At 38.0% G+C, this 21,480-nt stretch overlaps 1 protein-coding gene across 1 annotated transcript in view; it reads left to right on the top strand.

Moving 5' to 3' along the window:
- LOC139939471 (disco-interacting protein 2 homolog C-like) overlaps positions 1-21,480 on the top strand; it is a 73,016-nt gene that overhangs the window by 2,607 nt on the left and 48,929 nt on the right. The window contains exons 2-4 of the mRNA XM_071935416.1: positions 15,096-15,167; positions 17,181-17,270; positions 20,265-20,384. Of these exons, the coding sequence (XP_071791517.1) occupies positions 15,096-15,167; positions 17,181-17,270; positions 20,265-20,384 (282 nt within the window). The remainder of the gene's footprint in view (positions 1-15,095; positions 15,168-17,180; positions 17,271-20,264; positions 20,385-21,480) is intronic.

Genomic DNA, 21,480 nt, shown 5'->3' with positions numbered 1-21,480 from the left:
GAAGATAATGATAGTAGAAAGCTTCTCTGAAAATATTACATGCTGAGGTGCTGTTTTTATTGGGGAAATGAGTAAAACAATGTCATGAAAATAATTTTTGTCTCATGAGACGAAAATTATTTTAATCATTTACAAACGTATATTCATTACATTGTTTTACTCATTTCTCAAAAACTACAGCACTTCAGTAAATAATATTTTCAGGGAAGCTTTCCACTATCATTATCTTCAAACCCTGTAAGTTTAATGTAAATCTATGGACATTTTGAAAAGGTACCCAAATCCTTTAACCACTCGACCGCAACATGCCACAAGTAATATAGAAAACTTAATAATTTTTTTGTCATTATGAAACTGAAAGTAACGCTAGCAGAAACTGCTGAGATTCATAAGTAAATCATATAAAGTGTTTCCTTCATTAAGATATTCTGCTTGATACCAATGCCCTGCCTCAGCTCTCTATGTAATTTAAAGGGAGACGTTGCCTTGGATCGGGCGAGTCGGTCTATGAAAAGCGTTTGAAACCATTGATTGTTATAAAATGGATGGTAAGAAGGGTGTTTTAAAAGTAGAATATGTTCCACACAAATATGCCTCGAAATTGCGTGGGTTTCCTTTTATTTTGCGAACTAACACGGTCGGCCATTATGTGTACTGTCAGAGTCCAAAATGGCGACGTGTGATGTGTTACATGTAGTTCACGGCATATATAAGGAAAACTTTGAAACTTCAAGGCATTAGGCCTATTGTGTTTATTCTACTTAAAACATCTTTCCAACCATATTATGCATTTTTAACAAACAGTTTTCAAACGGTTTTCACAGACCAACTCGCCCGTTTCAAGGCAACGTGTCCCTTTAAGTATCTATTACAAACCACTGAATGTTTCACCTGGCTTGTGAACTGAGAAGTGGCAAACATTTTAAATTGATGATTAAAGCAATACTTAACGCAAAGCGCAATTATTCCATATCACACAAACAAATAATAGAAAAAGATAAAAAAAAATAGCTCTTAAATCATATGAAATGAACTGTTTGGGATCAGCATGAACTCTGTTTTGCAAACTTTCACAGCGAAATTAAAAGATATTGTCATGATATCCAAGTGAGGAATTCATTGGAAGTAGCAAGATGGGAAAGGAAATAGCAAACACTAACGATAAACAGTAGAAAGAGTAGGGGGATTCATGGAGCATTTCTCTCAATAGTAACAAATCACTGCTCATAAAATAGCTTAATTTGTTCACATAAAACTAAGATTTTGTTTTGTTTATGAGTGATAAATCTTCTTTGCTAAACTTAAATTTTTGATTTGTTGAAAAGACGCATTTGTTTCCCCAAAGTTTTTCTTGCTTACAGTCCTACATGAATCACCAATTGTTCTTTAACTACGCTCTAACCTCTCAGTTCATAAACTAAATCAATCAAAACAAAGGAGGTTCAATGCAGTGTATTGTATCCATGACACATGAAGATGTCCCTTTGTCCCCAAAACATCAACGCCAACACAACACACTATAAGCGGAACAGCCTGATACAGCATTCAAGCAATCTTCAGTATTCATCAATGACAAGTGTTCTGACTGTTGCCCTACAGTGTAAATTGTAAGCCAAAAGCTGTTAGTCATCCAACACTTTTATTTGCTCAAGGTGTACTGTGGGCTGGTAATCTGGTAAGCATTTTGTACAGTGTGGGTGATTATATGGAATTGAATTGATTTCTTTTGACACAAAATCAGGTAAAATTGCAATTGTCTAACTTTTGTAAGAAAAGAATGAACACTTCGAACTATACTGTGTAATACATGTACAGTCATTCATGCACTGTCCAATAGCGTACATTGTACATTCTACGCATCTACCATACATAAAACTAACAATGTGTTGTACAAACCAAACCAAAGTAGACCAGTATGTACAGTGCTTGCACATTATAATATTGCCATTGTTTTCACAAAAACCAGTCAACCATATCGGATGATTTTTCACATGTATTTAAAACAAAGTCAAGTACATTCGAGTACATGTATTGACACTATGTATACATGTATGCACAGATGCAGGTAGACAATGTGTATGTGTTTACAGCAAAAGAGTCGGACCTTGAGATTCTTGGGGGGGAAATGTATAAAAATGTTTGACATGACCACATTGTGTTTTCAAGGTTTATGGTTTTTTTATAATGAGGGTGGAAAATAAAGTGTATTGTAGCACACTGTTAATGGGTGAACTGTCCATGGAGATACACTGTTCATGTGAGTGCTGTAGGGCTGAAGGGGTCTTTGGTTTTGCACGTACACAAACAGTATACCCCATAAATTTGTGAGGTACAAATGTATTCTGTTTGTGTACTCTGGTACAGCTTACAGGTTTACCATGGAGGCAGACATTTCTACCTCCATGGTTTTGTATAGTAGAATCATGGTAAAATAAACAATGTCTTCCCTCGTGTGTCGTGTAACTACATGTAGTGATGTACGTACATGTAGCAGCTTCGGGAAGGAGTGTTTTTACTATACATTACTGTAGGGCCAATTTTTTTTGTATTTTTATTCAATATTCAAAGCACTCTTTATGTATACTGGCCGAGAGGAACATTTTAGTGTGACATCTACATGACATTTGGCATGTGTCTCAACCCAGGAGCGTGTTTTGGACAGACAAACATGTAGTGTATGGTATCATGCAGGGCTTTTCCAACATGGTACCTGTTGTCTTTGGTCTACATTTTGTGATACATGTTGACATTGACTTAATGTGTACATCTTACACAAATATCTCTTTCATGAATGATGAATGCAGGCCTGGAATTTAATCTTTGAAAGGGCAAGGCCATTTTCATTTTGCAAAGGGCGCTTCCATTGGAAAATCTTTCAGTCAATGGGAAACTTTTGAAGGGGCACCAAGGCCACGAGCAGGGGCAATGGAGGTCATGGCCTCCGTGGCATGCGTTTAATTCCAGGCCTGGAATGACACATCATTCAAGAACTACTTGTTTCATGTTCACCTCAGATCACAAATCACTGCACCCTTGCTGCATCCGGAATACCTTGCAGCCATGCACACACTTGTATAACACTAATGTAGGCCTACTCAGGGATGTACCATCATGGAGTCTTCGTTTTCCTCCATGAGTTCATGTACGTAAAAGGGTTCCTTTAATGTCACCTGGAAGTGGTATTTTTTCAAAATAAAACTTTTGTCACTAATATATATGTGTTTTGATGAGTTGAATGTGAATAAACAGTTAACTAAGGTTTTAAAAAATCAGTTCTTATGTTATTTACAAATTTAAGAGTAGACCCCGACCCGAGAGGGCCCTGTTCGTGACGTCAATCGAGGCAGACTTTGCCTGTAATGCGTAGAGTAAACACAATTGCAAAGTACATGTACGGACCAAGTCGTGAGTTTGTACGTTTCAAAAAACAAAACAAAAATTTTTTCAGGCAATGCCGACCAGGTGTATTGCTGCTGAATGCAGAAAAACACTTTTTGAAATGTACCAACTCACAACTTGGACGTACATGTACTTTGCACGTGTGTTTACTATATGCATTGCAGGCAAAGTCTGCCTTGAATGACGTCACAAAAGGGGTAGGCGGAGTCAGCCCCCCAAACAACTTTATATATTTTTTAAACATATAAATCATGACAAACAATTACTAAAAAAATTGTTTTATTGTTCGTAAGCATATATACTCTTATGTTTGAAAGAAAAAAAATTATATTTCCAGGTGACTTTAAATAATGCACTTTTGTGTTACCTTGTTGACTTCAGAAAAAACTTGTGCGAAATCCCCAGTTCACACTTTGTGCCTTCACAAGCAGGGAATGATTCCGCCCAGCAATTTTACATGGCAAAATATTTAGACTTTGTCTTGTGCACTCTGAAATACAGTTCTAGAAGCAAATGACATTTTGTGAAACATTCTGCCGAGCAAAAACTTCAAAAGTTCAATTTGGCAAAGGTAAACTTTTCACTGATTACAAGCTTGTGGTATCTTTTAAAGGATTTGGGTACTTTTTCCAAAACGTCTGTAGATTTACATTAAACTTCAGGGTTTGAAGATCTTGATAGTGGAAAGCTTCCCTTCAAATATTACTTACTGAGGTGCTGTAGTTTTTGAGAAATGAGTAAAACAATGTCATGAAAATATGTTGTAAATGCTTAAAATAACTTTTCGTCTCATGAGACGAAAATTATTTTCATGACATTGTTTTACTCATTTCCCCAAAACTACAGCACCTCAGCACGTAATATTTTCAGGGAAGCTTTCTACTATCATTATTTTCAAACTGTGTACATGTAAGTTTAGTGTAAATCTGTGGACATTGTGTTTTTGTCCTACAAAAAGTATATACACCCTTTAAAACAGATTTTATGATGTACACGTACATGTACAGTACACTAATTGTAGAAACATGTTTACAAAGCAGAGGTTAGAACCGGGCGCTGCCTTTTCGCATCGCAAGAAAAACAGAAAGGAAAATCATTACAGTTGAGGCGATGACCGACATTGTATTGATTACTGCACTTGGGGCATGCTCAAGCATGGAATCATACTTACACAACATTCAAGTTGTAATGACCATGAATATACATGTAGGCCAAAGTGTTTGTTTAGTACTATGTTATGCTGTCTGAATGTAATGTATGTGACGTGACTTTTGAACAATATTTACTCATCAGAAGAACATCTACAATACAATCTACAGTGAATAAATAATGTGACACATGTACATGTAGGCCTATATGAAATCTGAAATTGCTGGCATAATTAACATGATTAATAGTCTACAATTTGTTTATATACGTACTCGTGTATTTAGATCCACAGTGTACAGTGTACACATAACAAATAAGTGTTTATAAATTACATTTATCTGCTGTAAACAATTGTAAATAAAAGTGATCAAGGGGGGGGAGGCTACATACATGTAGTATAATTGCTGGCATAAATGGCATGATTGATAGCCTGTTTATGACCTTTACTGCATCTGCAGTGAACTATAATTAGTAGGCCTGGGCGAATTATTCGAATATCCGGTTAATGGCGAATAGGTTTTCCTATCCGTAACCGCGAATGCCTTTTTTTTCTTAACCGGATATCCGCATGGGGCGCGAATACCTATTTACAAACCGGATAATTCTGTAATTACAACCGAGTAACCGGATATTCTTTAATATCCGAATATCCGCGGACGTCGGGCGACAACTGATATGAATGTTTTGTCTGAATCCTTATGAAACTTCTATTAAGACAGCATAAAACAGCATATATTAAGTATTTAACTATGCTCACCTCCGTGAAGAGTTAAAACAATGACATTTCTGACGTAATTTGTTCAAAGATTACAAAAGTTTTCCTTCACGTAGAGTCAATGACGATCAAAAGAAAAAGCAAATCGCCATCTTTAAATTAGATCCGGTCATTTTTATGAATGAACCGAGTGACACTGTCTAAAACTAATATCAATCCGCCCAAAAGATCTCATTCACAAACGAACAGCGCCCTCTAGCGGCAAAAAAATATATATATATTTTTTTAAACAGCGCCCTCTAGCGGCGAAAAAACTATTCGAATATCCGGTTAATTTCGGATAGTTGGCCAGCGGTATCCGAATAACAAAATTTCACTATTCGCCCAGCACTAATAATTAGGTTTATAATAGATGTTAAATTTGCATCAGGGATAAAGAATATTAATTTGTTTTTTTTAACCATACACCGATGTGTGTTAGCACTGTATACTCAGTACTTTCCAGTCCTGTGGAAAAATATCACAGGCATATTACTCGGGTGGGATTCGAACCCAAGACCCTTGCAATTCTAGAGCAGTGACTTACCAACTAGACTACCGAGATTGCCCGGTAGCTAGAGACAGTTCGAATCCCATATGTTTTGGCAGCGGGTACCGCACTGATTTTAAATTTGCATCGGGGATAAAGAATATTAATTTTGGTTTTTACCCTAGCCCTGGCAGCCTTACACTTTCGTTTTGTACTACAGTGACGTCCTGGACATCAGGGTACATTTCTGGGGCGGAAAATTTTTACAGCTTCATAACTCAAATCTTACCTGCAAGAAAGCACCAATTTCAACAGATTCACATTCCATGGCAGCATATGTTTTTCTGCGGTGGGTTTTGATCGTCATATATTCTTCACAAATCCGTCATTTTCATGAAATAATGCAGCTCCCAACGTTAAGGAATTCCCATTTTTGTTCGTACTCTCACAGTCTGCCGTGTGTACGCAAGACGCACGACGCGCAAATTTTGAATTGTGTTGTTAACGCTGTGCAGTCAAGATACGGTGACCAAGAATTCATGCGTCTAAGCTTGCATCGTGCGTCTTGCACGCGAATGTATACGCGTACGCACGACAACAGACAACACTGTGAGAAAACGATCGAAACGGGAATTTTTTAACAATGGAAGCTGCATTATTTCACGAAATTGACGGATTTGTGAGGAAAATATGAGGACCAAAACCCACCGCAGAAAAATGTATGCCGCCATGGAATGTGAATCTGTTGAAATTAGTGGCTTGATGTTAAGTTATGAAGCTGTGAAATTTTTCCGCCCCAGAAACAGGCCTCAATAGTTAGGACTCTGTTCCTGTGTACAGAGAAAGAGTCCTATATATAGGGCTAGTTTTTACCCATACACCGATGTGTGTTAGCACTGTACTCAATACAGTACAAAACCTGGTAAGGGTGTACTGAATTACGGATGCATGTTTGCCAAAACTCTCATCCTCGTCTGTGCACCATGTTGTAGACCTGTTCGGAAGACATGGAGGTCATACAATGTAGCTACACTGTAAATGTTGTCCTGTCCCAATGTCAAAGCAATAGATGTCTGTTTGTAACTTTTCTGTTGTTGGCACTGGACACTAAAAATAATTGTTAGCATAAAAACTTACTTGGTAACAAGCAACGGAGAGCTGTTAATAGTATAAAACATAATGAGAAACGGGCCCTCTGAAGTAACATAGTTTTTGAGAAAGACGTAATTTCTCACTAAAATATTTGATTTGAACTCCAGACATCTGAAAGCACACAACTTGTGCGACAAGGGTGTTTTTTCTTCCATTATTCTCTTGCAACTTCGACAACCAATTAAGTTCAACTTTTCCCAGGTTTGTTTTATGCATGTTGAGATACATTTATGCAAGTGAGAATCCACTGGTCTGACTCTTTGACAATTACCAAAGGTGTTCAGTGAGTGCCTATAAGCATGAAAGGAAAGATGGCAATGTCCCTTCAGGAATGTGTTGTTCTAAAAGGAATGGAACTAACTTTTTTAAAGTCACCTGGAAGTGGTATTTTTTCAAAATAAAGCTTTTGTCACTAATATATGTGTTTTGATGAGTGGAATGTGATTAAACAGTTAACTAAGGTTTTAAAAAATCAGTTCTTATGTTATTTACAAATTTAAGAGTAGACCCCGACCCGAGAGGGCGCTGTTCATGACGTAAATCGAGGCAGACTTTGCCTGTAATGCATAGAGTAAACACAATTGCAAAGTACATGTACGGACCAAGTCGTGAGTTTGTACGTTTTCCAAAAAAAAAAATTTTTTTTTTCCGACAATGCCGACCAGGTGTATTGCTGCTGAATGCAGAAAAACACTTTTTGAAATGCACCAACTCACGACTTCGACGTACATGTACTTTGCACGTGTGTTTACTATACGCATTGCAGGCAAAGTCTGCTTCGATTGACGTCACAAAAAGGGAAGGCAGAGTCAGCCCCCCAAACAACTTTATATATTTTTTAAACATATAAATCGTGACAAACAATTACTAAAAAAATTGTTTTATTGTTCGTAAGCATATATACTCTTATGTTTGAAAGAAAAAAAAATCTATTTCCAGGTGACTTTAATGATGTTGACTGTTGTTGTTGTAGCTTTTTTTCAGGGTTTTGGATGATTTTTTCAAGCATTGCATGGTGTGCAATGTAAGAACTGTATTAGGTTTTCGTCTTCTGCTACGGAGTAGATTAGGAAAATTCACGAGGCAACTGAGTTCTGATAAGAACTTGCCCTGCTGAGTTATAGAAGTTTGAGGGACTCCTACCTGAACTTTCGCTTAGTAGATTGAGGGGACTTCTCGTATCCTCACTTCCACGAAGTGAGATACATTTCAGATTGGTCTCAACATTTAGACTGGGATCTGTGAGATATTTATCAGGTGTTACATTACCACAAACCATGCACAAACCAACATTCTTGTTTTTTATTGTGCATTGCTGAGCTTTTTAAAACATAAAGCAAACTATTGTACTTGTACGTAAACTACAGGTCTAGAGTTTCGTCTCTGTTGGTAGTATACATTTGTAAAACTTTGTGAGAAACGGCTCCCTCTAAAGTAACGTATAGTTTTTGAGATAGAGGTAACTTCTCACTCAAATATCAAAATACTATAGGCTTTTTATTATGCATCTGAAAGCACACAATGAGCAACAGGGGTGTTTTTTCTTTCAGTATTCTCTTGCAACTTCTATGACCGATTGAGTCCAAATTTTCACAGATTTGTTCTTTTATATTGGTATATTGGTATACTCCAAGTGAGAATACTGGTTTTTACCAAACGTGTCCAGTGAAAACTCTTAAAGTTTTGAGACTATTGTGGGCTTCCAGTTCCAGACCCTGGGCAACCGATAAAAGGTCATGACCTTTGCGACCTTTGCGGCCTTCACTCTGATGTACATGTAGTTCTTGGCCTGTGCCAAAGTTATTTTTATCCCATTAATTGTGCAGAATTGTTTATTGCCCGGAATGCACAGTCATGGCATTAACATTCAAAACACAGGATGAGGAGGGCCCACAATCTTGTCAATTTAGAGCTCTTTTTATTCATAGAGCAAGGCCTTGCTCTACATGTAGGACCCCGTTTACACTAGATCCCGAAAGCCGGATCAGACCCGGATCGAATCTGGCAAGGTGGATTAACGGCTAGTGTAAACGCAAAAATGCCGGGCCAGACCCGGGTCCGTATCCAGCAATTTCAATCCACCTTTCGAGGAGGGTTGAATCTGGCAATTGGTGGATTAAGGTCCGGCAATGTGGATTCAAATACAAGTGTAAACGCAAAGGTGGATTAGACACAGCAATTTGAGGTGGCCATTTCCGGTTTCGTTAGGAATGGCGCGCTTTTCTCTTTGTCGAATTATTATTTTGTGAGCGTCTTCGTTGTTGTGATGGATGGCATGCACAGTGCACATGGGCTGTGCGTGTGTGAAACGTTTTGTTGTTTTCAGCGTCCCTGCATACATACATTGCTACCTTCGGAGCTTGCCTTGTTGCTGTACATGTATTTGGTTAAAGTTGCTATCTATTCTACCTCCATTGTCATTGTTGACAAACATTTACACGTTTTAGGAGTAAATAACATGATTTTCGAGAGTGAACTTTTCAAAATATCCCAACAATCTTGACAACTATAGCTCGTTTGAGAAGTTGTACACCCGTTCTCATAATTGTGTTCGAACAAATGATTTGCAACGCTACCATGTAATGGAATCGAGCACATGCACAAACGTTTGGGTACGAAAACTAGATTATGTCGGGTTCCCTGAACGACATTATAATAACATGTCTGATCAATTGCTACAACTGAATTGGTGCCAGACTGATTTACTCGACGCTCCGGCTACAAGGAATCTTCACATAATACTTTTCGTTTTCGCCAATTTTTACAGATCGCTCCGTCATTTATCTTTGTTGATGTACATGTACCTTGAAGAAAATATGGCGCGCTAAAATCGTGACCCTTGAGCTCTTTCCTCCGAGGAGCGGTGACGTCACTGCCAATAAACATCCTGTTCAAAAATGTGATCGGAGCCGGATTAAGCACTGGTGTAAACGCGACAATGGATCGTGATCCGCTGCCGTAAAAAAATGCAGAAACTCAATCCACCTTTCTGGATCTAGTGTAAACGCGGTCTATGTTGCAATACACAAGATAAGAGATTTCTATAAATAACTGTTGTTGTCCACTGAACATATTATTTTTTTTATGGGGATGTACTGAACATATTATTTTTTTATGGGGATGTACAGCCTTCACATGTATGACAAGACAAATTACAAATGCCATAAACATGTCTAATAAAGTAAAGTCAAACTTTGGCTGAGTGTAGTGTGTATATTTATGCAGGTACAAATTTGTTTTTTTGGTTTGTTTTAAAAGCACTTAAATCTGTAGTGCTATAAAACAAATGCGAGATCAACAATGGCCCTCAGTATTTTGTATATAATATTTTCATAGTTTATTATGTGTCATTGTTCTTCAAATTACCGACCCCCCCCCCTCCTCCCATTGTATGCAATTCAACTGATTACATGGGGCTGTACATTCATTATTATTCAAAAGAAGAGGGAGAAAGAGACAATATTGGCTTTAAAGGCACTGAACACTACTGGGCCCAATTTAATGGCTCTGCTTACCGCCGAATTCTGCGCTTACGATCACGATTCTCCGCTTACGTGCAAGCGCCGAATTTCTGCGCTAGCCTTGTAAGCGTAGAATGCCTAGTGACGTGGAGTACGCACGCGCAGAAGTAAAAAATCGCCGCTAACTCGTGAAATACGCTTGCCGTAAGCACAGAATTCCCTGCGTCCGTAAGCGCCGATTCTCTGCTTACGGTAAGCAGAGCCATGAAATTGGGCCCTGGTAATTACTCAAATAAAACCTTACTTGTTAACGAGTAATGGGGAGACACTGATAGTCAGTATAAAACGTTGTGAGACCCGTCTCCCTCTGAAGTGACGTAGTTTTTGAGAAAAAAGTAATTTTTCACGTATTTGATTTTGAGACCTCAGAGGTTTTTGAGGTCTCGAAATCAAGCATTTGAAAGCACACAACTTCGTGTGACAAGGACCTGGTTTTCTTCTTTCATAGTTATCTCGCAACTTCGACGACCAATCGAGCTCAAATTTTCACAGGTTTGTTATTTTATGCATACGTTGAGATACACCAAGTCAGAAGACAGTTACCAAAGGTGTCCTAGGGCTGGATGCTTCATTTTTGAAAGGGCAAGGGCACCAAGGCATTTCTCTTTGGCAAAGGGCACCCTACATGTATGAGGAAATTGTAAATTTCTACTGGAGCATTTCAAGGGCACAAAGGCAATGGCAAGGGGCAACGGTTGCCTCCGTGAAGTACATGTACCAGTCCTGGTGTCCAGTGTCTTTAAAATTTGTATTGGTAGTTGGTACGTACATGTTTATGTAAAATTTAATTGGCAAAATAAACAAAAAGTTTGTAGTGCATTATTCATTTCAAAGTTTTCTATGGTGACACAGGCCTTGTACTTCGATCATGGAGGGGCACATGCATTTTCCTCTAGTAGGGGGGCTCTTCTATTTATCAGGAAATTTGTATTGGAACTTTACAAAGGCCACTACAGCAAAAGCAAAGGGCACCACGGCAACTGCCGTGGGTGCTGTGGGCTATTTTAAGACTTGTTCTTTTATTTGGTAACACTAAAATGGATTTTCATCCAAAGGGAAGAAGCTTTAAGATATTATTTCCTTGAGCTCTGCTTTACAACCCTGCCAGCGTAAACCATCTTGAAGTTGTTAATTTTGTTCCTGTCCTGGATGTTGTTGTGACGAACTGCCAATGGCAACATGGGAAGTTACAAGTGTTTAGTTCCTATGGCCTACTACATGTACATGGAGTTTCTTTCCCAGAATTTGAGACAAGGAAAAAACTGTCCCAGGGAATATTTTGCGTGCGAGTGTTAATTTGTTTGTTTGTTTGTTTGTTTGTTTGGGTGGATATGTTTGTTTGTTTGTTTGTTTGTTTGTTTGTTTGTTTGTTTGTTTACCTTGTTTGTTTACCTTGTTTGTTACCCTTGTTTTGGTGAACTTTCCAGGTCATGGCAATCAAACAAAACTCCTGTGGGGTTATGCTTCATGTAAAGAGACAAAATATACCAACCTCATAAAAGCCGATCTCTCTAAAATAAATATAAAGTATTGAATTTTTTAGTTTGCCACACAACCACGCAGATTTTCATTTCTTTGTAGTAAGAAGCAAAGAATGCAAAAGTGAATAATTTTTTGTTTAGCCTACAAATTTGTTTTTCCCAAAATCCATTCAGTTTAGTAAAAACTCAATACATTTACTGCAGTGCATGAATGATCGGGTGTCATGTTTGTTGTTTTGAGTTTTGTTTTTTTTCGGGGGGGGGGGGGGGGGGGTAGTTTTATTATGGTGATCTACCCGACACGGTAACTCAGCAAAGCTCCCATACAGAATGTAATGGTAACCATGTAGCTGGCAACAGCCAGTCTTTCTTCCTACAAATATTGGTTTAGCGTTTTAGGTTCAAATCACACACAAAAAAGCAGTCACTGAAAGAGTTGAAAACAAAATGTCAAGTTCAGATATTCAAGTGCCAATTGGCATCACAGAAAAAAGAAACAATGTTATCGGTTACTTAATAAACCCATACTTGGTTTTTTTTTAGGTGTAAGCAGCTCTTGTTAACTAAATATGTAGTAAAAGCATGTTGACATGTTTTTAACTTATATTTCTTAGCTTGGTTATGTTTTTCATTGACATGTTGAAACCACTCTCCTCAGACCATAGACTAGACAGACATGGGAAAATTAGTGACCCCCTTTCTTGTATTTAGTCTGTAGAACTGGTACATGTACAGTGAAGGGATTGTGACAATAATGGACACAGTATTTGTGGTATTGTCGGGACGGTTATCGGTTAAGGTCAAATATAAAAGGTTCCTCCACAACGACTTTCCATTCTCTATTATCAGGTGTACGAATACAACATGTAGGCGGTCGGGGTGTTCATTTTAGACTGCATAATTTACAATGTACGTCATATTGCCTTGCATACCTGTACATTAAATTGACCTTGGTCAGAAACATAGACAAAACACAAACATACATTTACATTCACCGTACGCTGATTAGTTGTTGCAATAATGTCTAATATGTTGTGGTGTATTCGAAGAGGCATCATCCAGCCTGTACAAAAATACTATGCACCATGTTCATGCTTGTTCGTGTACTATTAGTGTACAATCACTGCTTTGTTTTTTTACAAAGATGAAGACGAACTTATAAAAGCATTTGCTATTTTTCTCATTGACAAACAGTGGACATGCTGCGTGAATAATAATAAAAAATTGTTAAGGTAAAAGGTACTACATCACTTCGTTTTTACAATGTGTTGTTCCTGCACGTACAAAATTTGTAGTAAAGCACTAAAAGGGAGCATGATGAAAAGTAGTATTGTGTGACCCCATGCCAAAATTAGACATTTCTCGGAAATAGTGAAATAGCAGTTAAAGGGTCTATGTACTTTTTCCTAACACAAAACACAATGTCCACAGATTTACGTTAAACTTACACAGTTTGAAGATTATGATAGTAGAAAGCTTCCCTTGAAATTTTACCTACTGAGGTGCTGTAGTTTTTGAGAAATGATACTTTTAAAACAAATAATTTCAGTTTTAGCATGTTAAAACGTATTAACCACTTAAATGCTATGGTTTTGGTATAATATCATACATGTACATGTAACTGGTTAATGAGATTTTACATGCTTTGTTACTTGTTTTACTCATTTCTCAAAAACTACACAACCTCAGTTAGTAATATTTGAAGGGAAGCTTTCCACTATCATTATCTTCAAACCCTGTAAGTTTAATGTTAATCTGTGGACATTTTGAAAAAGTACCTGAATCCTTTAAAGGTGAAGGCAACCAAAAACATCAGCCATGAAGAAATACTTTAAACTTAAAATGCCTTTTAAAATTATTTGAAATAATATCTTCTTATCTTGCATAAAGGCCTATTTGATTAGCAAATAAACCCAGTTTTTAAGTTATGCCCGAAAGTAGGGGATTTATTGTCACATTTATCGATTACATATTACTTTATTTTGTGCGCGACAGGAATCCTCAATTCTAATAGGTCAATTTATCGCAGCAACAGTGTGATATGACCAGTACTGCCGCTTGCAGGGACCGTCATACCATATACATTGTACTGGATTTCTGCGCATTACGCTATGTTAAACTGCGCGTCAAGTTTGCTGTCAGCGGAAGATAAATTGGTTATCACATACATGTTTGTGGAATACAGAAAAATGCATCTAGGCTTATGCCATCTGTGACCCATTTATCTAGCACCAGCCTTTGGCTTTGGGCGCTTGTGTGATGCACTACTGTAAATACAGACATCGTACATGAACATAAATTCTCCCTTATATTGTTTGAGTGTTCTTAATACTGTAAGCCAATATGCAGCACATGTTGCAATCAATTTCTCTGAAATATTAGTTTCTGGAATTTATGTTAGACAAGCTTAATTGATTTCAGATAAAAACTTTTGACTTGACCTATTCCAGACTGGTCACAGTACATATTGAACACTGTTTCTACATGTAGCTTATTGCTGGGTGACCCTTTATGTTTGTATTCATAAATACCTAAGACAGTTTATCCATTCTGATTGGTTGAGAGGGCATCACGTGGGGGTGTTTGAATGGATGATATAACACCAGTAAAAAGTGTTGAAATATGGGCATGACACGCGAGCTTGCACCTGTGCTTATAAGACAGTTTCTTCATTCCTGTTGGTCGAGAGCATTGGCTGGAACAGTTGTGCCACATCACGCGATACGCGCGACGCGCACAGTAATCTCCTTATAAGGAGTTGTTTACCCGAGGGCCTTACCATTTCATAGCTGGAGGCGTGTTGTGTTGAAAGAAATCATTGAAGAGTTATAATTTTTGCATTTATTTTACTTTTTTGACCAAAAAGTGTTGATGTTTTTTTTACAGAAAAGGTATTTATGAATGGGAATCAAAGTGTGTTGAATCGGTTTTCAACTAGTGGTTTAAACCCGCCGCGACCTGGTTCTTGATAATTTACCTCGACTTCGTCTCGGTAAAATGATCAAGAACCAGGCCTCGTTGGGATTAAACCACTAGTTGAAAACCTCTTCACCACACATTGATTCCCTTATTAATTGTTGTAAATGTAACATACATGTGCCACACATTTAGTATTCTTTTGACCATTGTTTTTGTGTTTACTTTTCTAGGAGATATTACTCGTAAAGGCTACGAGAAAAAGAAGAGCAAACTACTGGAGCCCTTTTTGCAGCAGTTTGAAGGTTAGTTAGTGTATTTAATTAAAGGCAATGGACACTATTGGTAATTACTCAAAATAATTGTTAGAATAAAACCTCACTTGGTAACGAGTAATGGGGAGAGGTTGATAGTATTAAACATTGTGAGAAACGGCTCCCCTGAAGTGACGTAGTTTTTGAGAAAGAAGTAATTTTCCACTAATTTGATTTCGAGACCTCAGAATTAGATTTTGAGGTCTCAAAATCAAGCATCTGAAAGCACACAAGTTTGTGTGACAAGGGTGTTTTTTCTTCCATTATTATCTCGCAACTTCGACGACCAATTGAGCTAAAATTTTCACCGGTTTGTTATTTTATACATGTTGAGATACACGAAGTGAGGAGACTGGTCTTTGACAATTACCAATGTAGTCCAGTGTCTTTAAGTTCTGCCCCTAGCTAATATGCACTGACCAAGCACTGCGTCTTCGTATGCAGCCAACCGGGCCCGTTAAAAGTCCATCACAAAATGTAAAACAGGCTTGGATGACATTTTGGTTGCTGGGTTGTGGTTTTTTTTTTGTGGCTGGGCAAAGCATTTTTTTTTAGTTTAGTAAAATCTGGATCCCTCTCTGCTACATGTATTTGAAGTGTTTTGGACAATTCTCAAATTGTCATCAAATGTTTACCAGTTTTCGATCACGCTAATATGCTGTACGCATTGCATCATGTACATTGAGTGCAGTTGATTGACTGTGCTGCTTGTTGGACATTGTACGATGGATGGAGCTTTAGGGGTCATTCTGTTGAGTCTTGAATACATGTACATGAAGTGTGGACTGGGTTCAATTGGTTTTGGTCAGATCATACATGTAGTGCCTGACACAAATTTTGCTTTAATAGTTTTCAAATTTGAAACCCCCAATAAACAAACAATAAATTTTGACTGGAGTGGGATTTGAACCAACGACCTTCGGGCAGATGAACATGCTGGCATTCTAACAACTAAGCTATTTAGCTATGTTGGTGGTCCCCCAATAGATGCATACATGTAGGCATAGATGTAGTTTGATAGGGATATGTACTGTTGGTAGAGCACATTGGGGGACAGAATCTCCGGCAACCTAATTTCCCTGGACACCGGCACGTTAATCTGGAGGCCTTGGTTCAAATCCCCAAATTATTCAAGATTTACCGGTTTATTACAAATATGTTTCACAGTTTTTTTTTTTTTTTTTTAGTGGTTTCTGTAGTTTTTGAAATTTAGTTGTTGCTTCATACATGTAGTTGCTTCATTTCTTTATTCACGTTTTCTTAAAGACAGTGGACACTATTGGTAATTGTCAAAGACAAGTCTTCTCTCTTGGTGCATCACAACAAATGCATAAAATAACACACCTGTGAAAATTTGAGCTCAGTTGGTCGTCGAAGTTGCAAGATAATAATGAAAGAAAAAAACATCCTAGTCACGCAGAGTTGTGTGCTTTCAGATGCTTGATTTCGAGACATCAAATTCTAATTATATGAGGTCTCAAAATCAAATTCGTGGAAAATACTTCTTTCTCGAAAACTACATCACTTCAGAGGGAGCCGTTTCTCAAAATGTTGTATACTATCAACCTCTCCCCATTACTTGTTACCAAGTAAGGTTTTATGATAATCATTATTTTTAGTAATTACCAATAGTGTCCGCTGCCTTTAAAAGACAAGCTCAATCTTTTTGTTGTCATTAGCTGTATGGTCCCTTGCTGAGGAATCATAAATCAACATCACCAACACCATGTAGCCTACAGAGTGACTGTCACACTGTTTACAAAAAAGGCTGACCTTGTACATTCCAGGGCATTCTTGGCAGGCAAGATTCTACATAGTGCACTGGTTGTTTATAAAATGTTACATTTTTTATCATGATCCACACATAAAATCAAAAATTCAAACAATCAGCTATGTTTTTGAGACCTGCTCCGTTTTCTTGCTGAGCAAGGTATTTTCATGCTTAGCAATTTTGTCAACTAGTAAGCAACCGAGTGAACCCTCTGTTTTGATATCTTATTGAAGTTGCAGACCAGGCTAGTGCCGCAGTTTCACACCGCAGTGGTAAAAGTCGACGGCACGAGCATCATGAACCAGAAAACAGATACCGCTCAGGTAAGTTCAGAACAAACTTTAAAATTTTCAGAAAAAATATGCATATTTTTGTGTATACATACAGTACATACTACATGTAATCTTATTTCAAAGTATTACCATTGCCCTATTTTACACAAGAAAATGGCCGTTGATGGTCATTTATTATTTGAAGTCATCAGGTCTGGAATTTCATCTGCAAGAGAGCAAGGCTATTTTCATTTTGCAAAGGGCATATCCGTTGGAAAACTTTTGAAAGGGGCACAGAGGCCAAGACCAGGGCAACAGGGCTGTGTAAATCTAGGCTGTAGTCATTAATATTGAATACTTTTGGGATGTAGACAAAAGTTATATATAAACTTTTTAAAAATTCAGCATGCGATTGTAAAGTTTGAGCTGGTCCCTGACCCTATGTATGAAGGCTGGAAGTGTGAAACTTGTCTGGGACCTGTGCTCTCCACAGTGATTTGTGAAAAATCCAGGTCAGTTGGCCCCAGGTATAGGCTGTAAGGGACCATCCTAAAAGCTTGGAAATGTCCAGACCTCTAAATTGAAGCTGAAACAAAGCAAAAGGGTTCTGTCTCGAAGGGTTCTTTTTGAATATTGTACAAATACTTGCAGTGCTTGATATTTTAAGATTCTTTCCCCTTGTTAAGATTATTCCTTTCCAAAATTTACGCATTGGGATCTTTTAATTGGGAGTATTGGGAGTTTGTAAGTATGTAGACTTTAAATGAACAAGAATTCAATTGTCAAATTTTTGGGGATTCACTTGGAGATTTGTTTAAAGGCACTGGACACTATTGGTAATTACTCAAAATAATTGTCAAGCGTAAAAAACTTCTTAGTACAAGCAATAGAGAGCTTTTGATAGTATAAAACATTGTGAGAAATGGCTCCCTCTGAAGTAATGTAGTTTTTGAGAAAGAAGTAATTTCTCACTGAAAAATTTGAATTGAATTCGAGACCTCAGCTGAGTTTTTGGTGGGGAACAGAGGCCAAGACTAGGGCAACAACTGCCACGAACTCAGTGTACATTGTCATTCTTGGCCTGTGTTGACTTCAAAGTCGTTTTTTAACCGCAAGGGAGCTCCAAGGATGAGAAAGTACCGTCATGTATAAATTTCCCATATTGATCATTATCAATACAGAAACGTGTATACTATACACAACAGTCTCCTTACTTGGAGTAAATAGCTTTTTCGTCAGCTCAGTGCCAAAAGGCTAGTTGCTGTTTTTTTTTCTTCCACTATTATCTCGCAACTTCGACGACCGATTGAGCTGAAATTTTCACAGGTTTGTTATTTTATGCATACGTTTGGATACACCAAGTGAGAATACTGGTCTTTGAAAATTACCAACAGTGTCCAGTCCCTTTAAAATTATTCAACTCAAATAATTTCAATGAATGCTTTGTCAAATCCAAAGGCTCTCATTCTATGAATCTTAGAAAACATACATGTAGTACTCTTCATGAACTTTTATCAGGCCTGGAATTTTATTTTTGAGAGGGCAAGGCCATGTTTCATTTTTAAAAGGGCAAGGCCATGTTTCATTTTCCAATGGGCACTTCCATGGGCAAGTCGATGGGAAATTTTTTGAAGGACCACAAAGGCCAAGACAAGTAAAAAAAAACCACTCTACTTCTTATCAGGAAATATATAGTAAAACTTTGAAACTTAACACTTTATAATCGGAGCAGAAAAAAACATGTCTATTCCCGTCGGTGCTAAGAGAAAAGAGGAAGATAACATGGCGGCCAGACCACGGGGCAGTATGGGACGAGAGAGGGCGCTATTATGTGTGTATGTAAAACTCTTAGCAAATCAAACCTGTCGGTTAGGGAAAATGCGATATATATTGGCTCTACGGGTAAGTATTCATTCATAGGCTCCAACCACACTCTTGTGGGGGGGGGGGGAATTCTTGGCCTGTGTTGACTTCAAAGTCGTTTTTTAACCGCAAGGTAGTTCCAGGGATGAGGAAAGCACTGTCATACATGTAAATTTCCCATATTGATCATTATCAATACAGAGACGTTCATAGTGTACACAACAGTCTCCTTACTAGAGGGGCATAGCCTGTTTTGTCAACTCAGTGCCAAAAGGTCAATAGGCTGTTTGTGGTTGTCATATTGAAAGACTCTTAAATCTAAAGTAACCATTAATCAGAAGAAAACGGTAATAAAAATAATCACATGCCACAGAAGAAAACAAATGTTTTTCTAACAAAATTCTTGTTTATCTTTGCTTTTAAAACATTATAATCAAAACTGTTCTCGTGTGAAAGTACCGTATGTAGGTACTGTACATTGTACATGCATCACCAATAAACTCAACTTGACTCTTCAAAATATGCAAAAAAAAATTAGCATTATAGGTTTTCAAATGAATTTTGAAGCTGGTTTAAGTAGTGACTTGTCATGATCTCTGGTCCTTTGGACTGTCTTGAAGAAGTGGCCCTACATGTAGGTAATAATAATAATAATAATGATAGACTGTTTTTATATAGCGTTTTTCACGCCTGAGGGGTGTCTGAAAGCGCTTCCGACATTATTACCCCTGGTCACTGGGCCTTAAATCATTCCTTAAACCATCTCAGCTCCCTGGGGAGTATACAGGGTGTGCGCAATATATGCGCTACTCGACTAAACCAATCACATGAACCATCTCTGCCCTCACAGGTACCCATTTACCCCTGGGTGGAGAGAAGCAATTATAGTTAAGTGTCTTGCTTGCAGGGACACAAGTGTCATGACCTGGATTCGAACCCACACTCTGCTGAACAGAAGCATCAGAGCTTGAGTTTAGTGCTCTAATCCACTCGACCACGACACCCCACAGGTGATCATTGGCCTTAGGTTTTTCAGTTTTGTAGTTGCACCCCAAAGCGCCCTCTGAACCAACGCTTCAAAACTTAACTGAAGGCTATTCATGTAAGGGTTATGGTTAGAAGGTCAGGAGTAAAATATTTCCTTAATGCTTAATGTGTTGTATTATGATTTTCTTACTGCAGATGTCCGTGAAGAGGCAGTCAAAGCAGCCCTGTCCAGACACAGAGAGCGTGAAATGTTGCCCATGCCTTCTAAACGACAGTCTTTCCACACCAACGTGGTCCCCATTGAAACTCCACCAGGTAAGTGCAATCTTTGTAAAATCTGATGTCTTAATCAACAACAAATCTTGTTTGGGAATTCCATCTTCAGTGTTTTACTCTGCAGGGATACGCAAATAAGATGGTGTGCATACATGTAGGTAAGACATGCCCATTGTATTCATGTAGCTTGATTCCCAAAATTGTAGCCATTGGGGTTTGTTTAGATCATTTTTCCATCAAGGGAACTCTCACATGGGGATAGGGGGAATATAAACACCAAGCTGGCAATCAGCCAATCTCACTCATACAAACATTGGTTTAACGTCTATGATTATGAACTGCAGAAATCAAGAAATTGTGATTTAGTAAGTAGACGACAATATTTATTCTAATCATTGTGAAATCAGTGGTTAGCTGGGGGATTCGAACCCACGACCTTGTGATTGCAAGTCCTGGGGTGGATTTCACAAAGGTAGTCCTAACTTAGGACTAGTCCTAGGCAATGCTAAGAGATATGACCAGTCCTAAGTTAGGATGAGTTACTGGTCCTAACTTAGGACCAGTCCTATTTCTTAGCATTGCTTAGGACTAGTCCGAAGTTAGGACTACCTTTGTGAAATCGACCCCTGCAGTCTAACCACTGGACCACTGTTTGTCATTGGACACAGCCTATTGACCCCTTGGAGTGACATCACATGCAGCTACTGTCTGTCCATGTTCTACCATTTTGGGAGTCCAAAATAAAAAAAGTAGTTCCTTCGGTCACAGTTAAAACTTTATTTCAGAAAGTTTATTAAAGACAGTGGACACTATTGGTACATGTAATTGTCAAAGACCAGTCTTCTCACTTGGTGTATCTCAACATATACATAAAATAACAAACCTGTGAAAATTTTAGCTCAATCGGTCGTCGAAGTTGTGAGATAATAATGAAAGAAAAAACACCCTTGTCACACGAAGTTGTGTGCTTTTAGATGGTTGATTTCGAGACCTCAAATTCTAAACTTGAGGTCTCGAAATCAAATTCGAGGAAAAATACTTCTTTTTCGAAAACTATGGCACTTCAGAGGGAGCCGTTTCTCACAATGGTTTATACCATCAACCTCTCCCCATTACTCGTTACCAAGTAAGGTTT

This window comes from Asterias amurensis, chromosome 7 (assembly GCF_032118995.1).
Source record: "Asterias amurensis chromosome 7, ASM3211899v1".
In the NCBI taxonomy this organism is placed as follows: Eukaryota; Metazoa; Echinodermata; class Asteroidea; order Forcipulatida; family Asteriidae; genus Asterias; species Asterias amurensis.
Note: the sequence above shows the minus strand (reverse complement) of the source record. Positions and strands in the feature narration are given on the sequence as shown.